Source organism: Lycium ferocissimum, chromosome 5 (genome assembly GCF_029784015.1).
Source record: "Lycium ferocissimum isolate CSIRO_LF1 chromosome 5, AGI_CSIRO_Lferr_CH_V1, whole genome shotgun sequence".
NCBI lineage: Eukaryota > Viridiplantae > Streptophyta > Magnoliopsida > Solanales > Solanaceae > Lycium > Lycium ferocissimum.
Window position 1 is genome coordinate 60,297,931 of NC_081346.1, and position 1,963 is coordinate 60,299,893.

Consider the following 1,963-nt stretch of genomic DNA (forward strand, 5'->3'; position numbering starts at 1 on the left):
CATTGACGGTGAATAAAACTTAATCTCGATAAGATGAGTTATGTGCCTATGTCACCCGCTATTTCATCAAATTATGTGGCTTGCTTTTCTTTATTTTTTTTTTCCGATTCGATGAGGAAATTAATATGATGAATTATTGCATAATCAGTGACCAACTAACAAATTAATATAGTAACACAACACACTTCCTTGTTTGTGACTAGCTGGCTAAGCTGGCTTTTTTCTAACTAGTAGTAGTTTTATTAGGAAGAGAATGCAGAATCTTGTCATTAATTCCGAACGAGCTTCATCTTATAGAACATATATTTCAATTTATTTTCTTTTCCCGACGTTTACATAATTGAATTTATAGAATTCGTCCTAGATATGCAGTTTTATTCCGACACATAATCCGAAACTTCATAAGATGAACGAGGATGTATTCATTTTTTTAGCAGTAGCAGAAGCAGAAGCTGCAGATAGAGAAGCTTTGAAAAAAGCAAGCAACTCATCTCTTGGAGGTAGATATTTCTTGACTTGGCTGCAGTTAACATACTCATCTCTTCAAGCACAAAACTTTGGAAATTTCTCATTTGTGACTACTACAACTCCAGAGCCTTCATGAAATACTCCTAGCCAAAGTCCCATAAAATTTTTAGCTACATCAGCAAACACAAATTTGTCATTCACAAAGAATTTCTTATCCTTGAGCTCATTATCAAGAATTTTCAGCATCTCCCAAACTTCCTCTTTACTTTTTTCTTGCTCCTCTCCTTTGCGTAAGAAAGTATTCACCATTGCTGCCGTCTGCATAACAACACTCAGAACTTAACAACAATAATGATAACACTACGTCTCAATCTCAAGAAAGTTAGAACCGACTATATATATATATATATATATATATATATATATATATATATATATATATATATATATATTCTCATTAACAATGTTACTAACTCCAGTTAAATCCGTACCATTATCATACAAAATTATGAAAAGTATTCCATGCTCTCTATGTTTTCGATACTAGGCCTATAGTAAAGGTACTAACGTAGCCAAATTATGCAGATAGGAATAAATAGCATGAAGACGAATTTTACCTTATCATCAAGGAACTTAGCCCAGAAACGAGCTAAAGCTCGGTCATAAGGTTCTTTCGGCAGGATGGGAGGACCTTCAAATGTCTCATCAATGTATTCAACAATTACCATAGACTCAGCAATGGGCTTTCCGTTGTGAATGAGCACTGGGGTTTTCTTATGAACTGGATTTAATTGAAGAAGTAGAGAGCTCTTGTTATTTCGATCTTCTTCAATATATTCATATTTCACTCCCTTAATCTTTAGAGCCCACTCAACTCTGTGAGTAAATGGGCTATACCAAAAACCTAGCAACTTGACTTCTGCCATAACACAACTTTGGTTAGTGTTTGCTAATTTTGCTTACCCCGAATTTAGGTAATCAATTGAATTTGTAAGTGAGGTATATGATATGTGGATGAACTTTAATCTATTATGAGCTAATATGAACGTATGGGAATTCGTGTGCAAAGACAAGAATATGTATATGAATATATATTTATCAACAACTTGAGCTAAGATGTAAACGTTGATGATTAGAGCTAATATGATATTGAAAGGATTATAACTCCACTGATTCGGACCGAAGAGAAAGAAAAACGAAGCTTTAATATATTTTTTTGCTATTACAATGTTCTAGATCTTAGGAAGCCAGCCCTTAAAAGTAGGGAAATGCCCCCTATTTATAGTTTTGCCCTATGGGCCTTGTATACAACATAAAGCCTTTTTAGAATAAAGTAAACCCTAAAAGGATAAGGTTGGGCCGTACGGTCTGACACCCGTACGGTCGTCGGTACAATGTGACAGAACGATGTTAACGCGTGACGATTTTATAACTGATTAACCGGACTAACGGCCAACGATCAACTCGGTCATCTTTGAGAAAGCCGGACCAACGG

General features: G+C 35.0%; 1 protein-coding gene across 1 annotated transcript; it reads right to left on the bottom strand.

Moving 5' to 3' along the window:
• Positions 1–407: 407 nt before the first annotated feature.
• On the bottom strand, positions 408–1,418 carry LOC132056985 (probable glutathione S-transferase). Its single transcript, XM_059449396.1, has 2 exons — positions 1,086–1,418; positions 408–786 (listed from the first exon to the last, which is right to left on the bottom strand). The coding sequence occupies exons 1-2, from the start codon at positions 1,392–1,394 to the stop codon at positions 544–546; spliced, it is 552 nt and encodes a 183-aa protein (XP_059305379.1). The 5' UTR covers positions 1,395–1,418; the 3' UTR covers positions 408–543.
• Between the last annotated feature and the right edge of the window lie 545 nt (positions 1,419–1,963).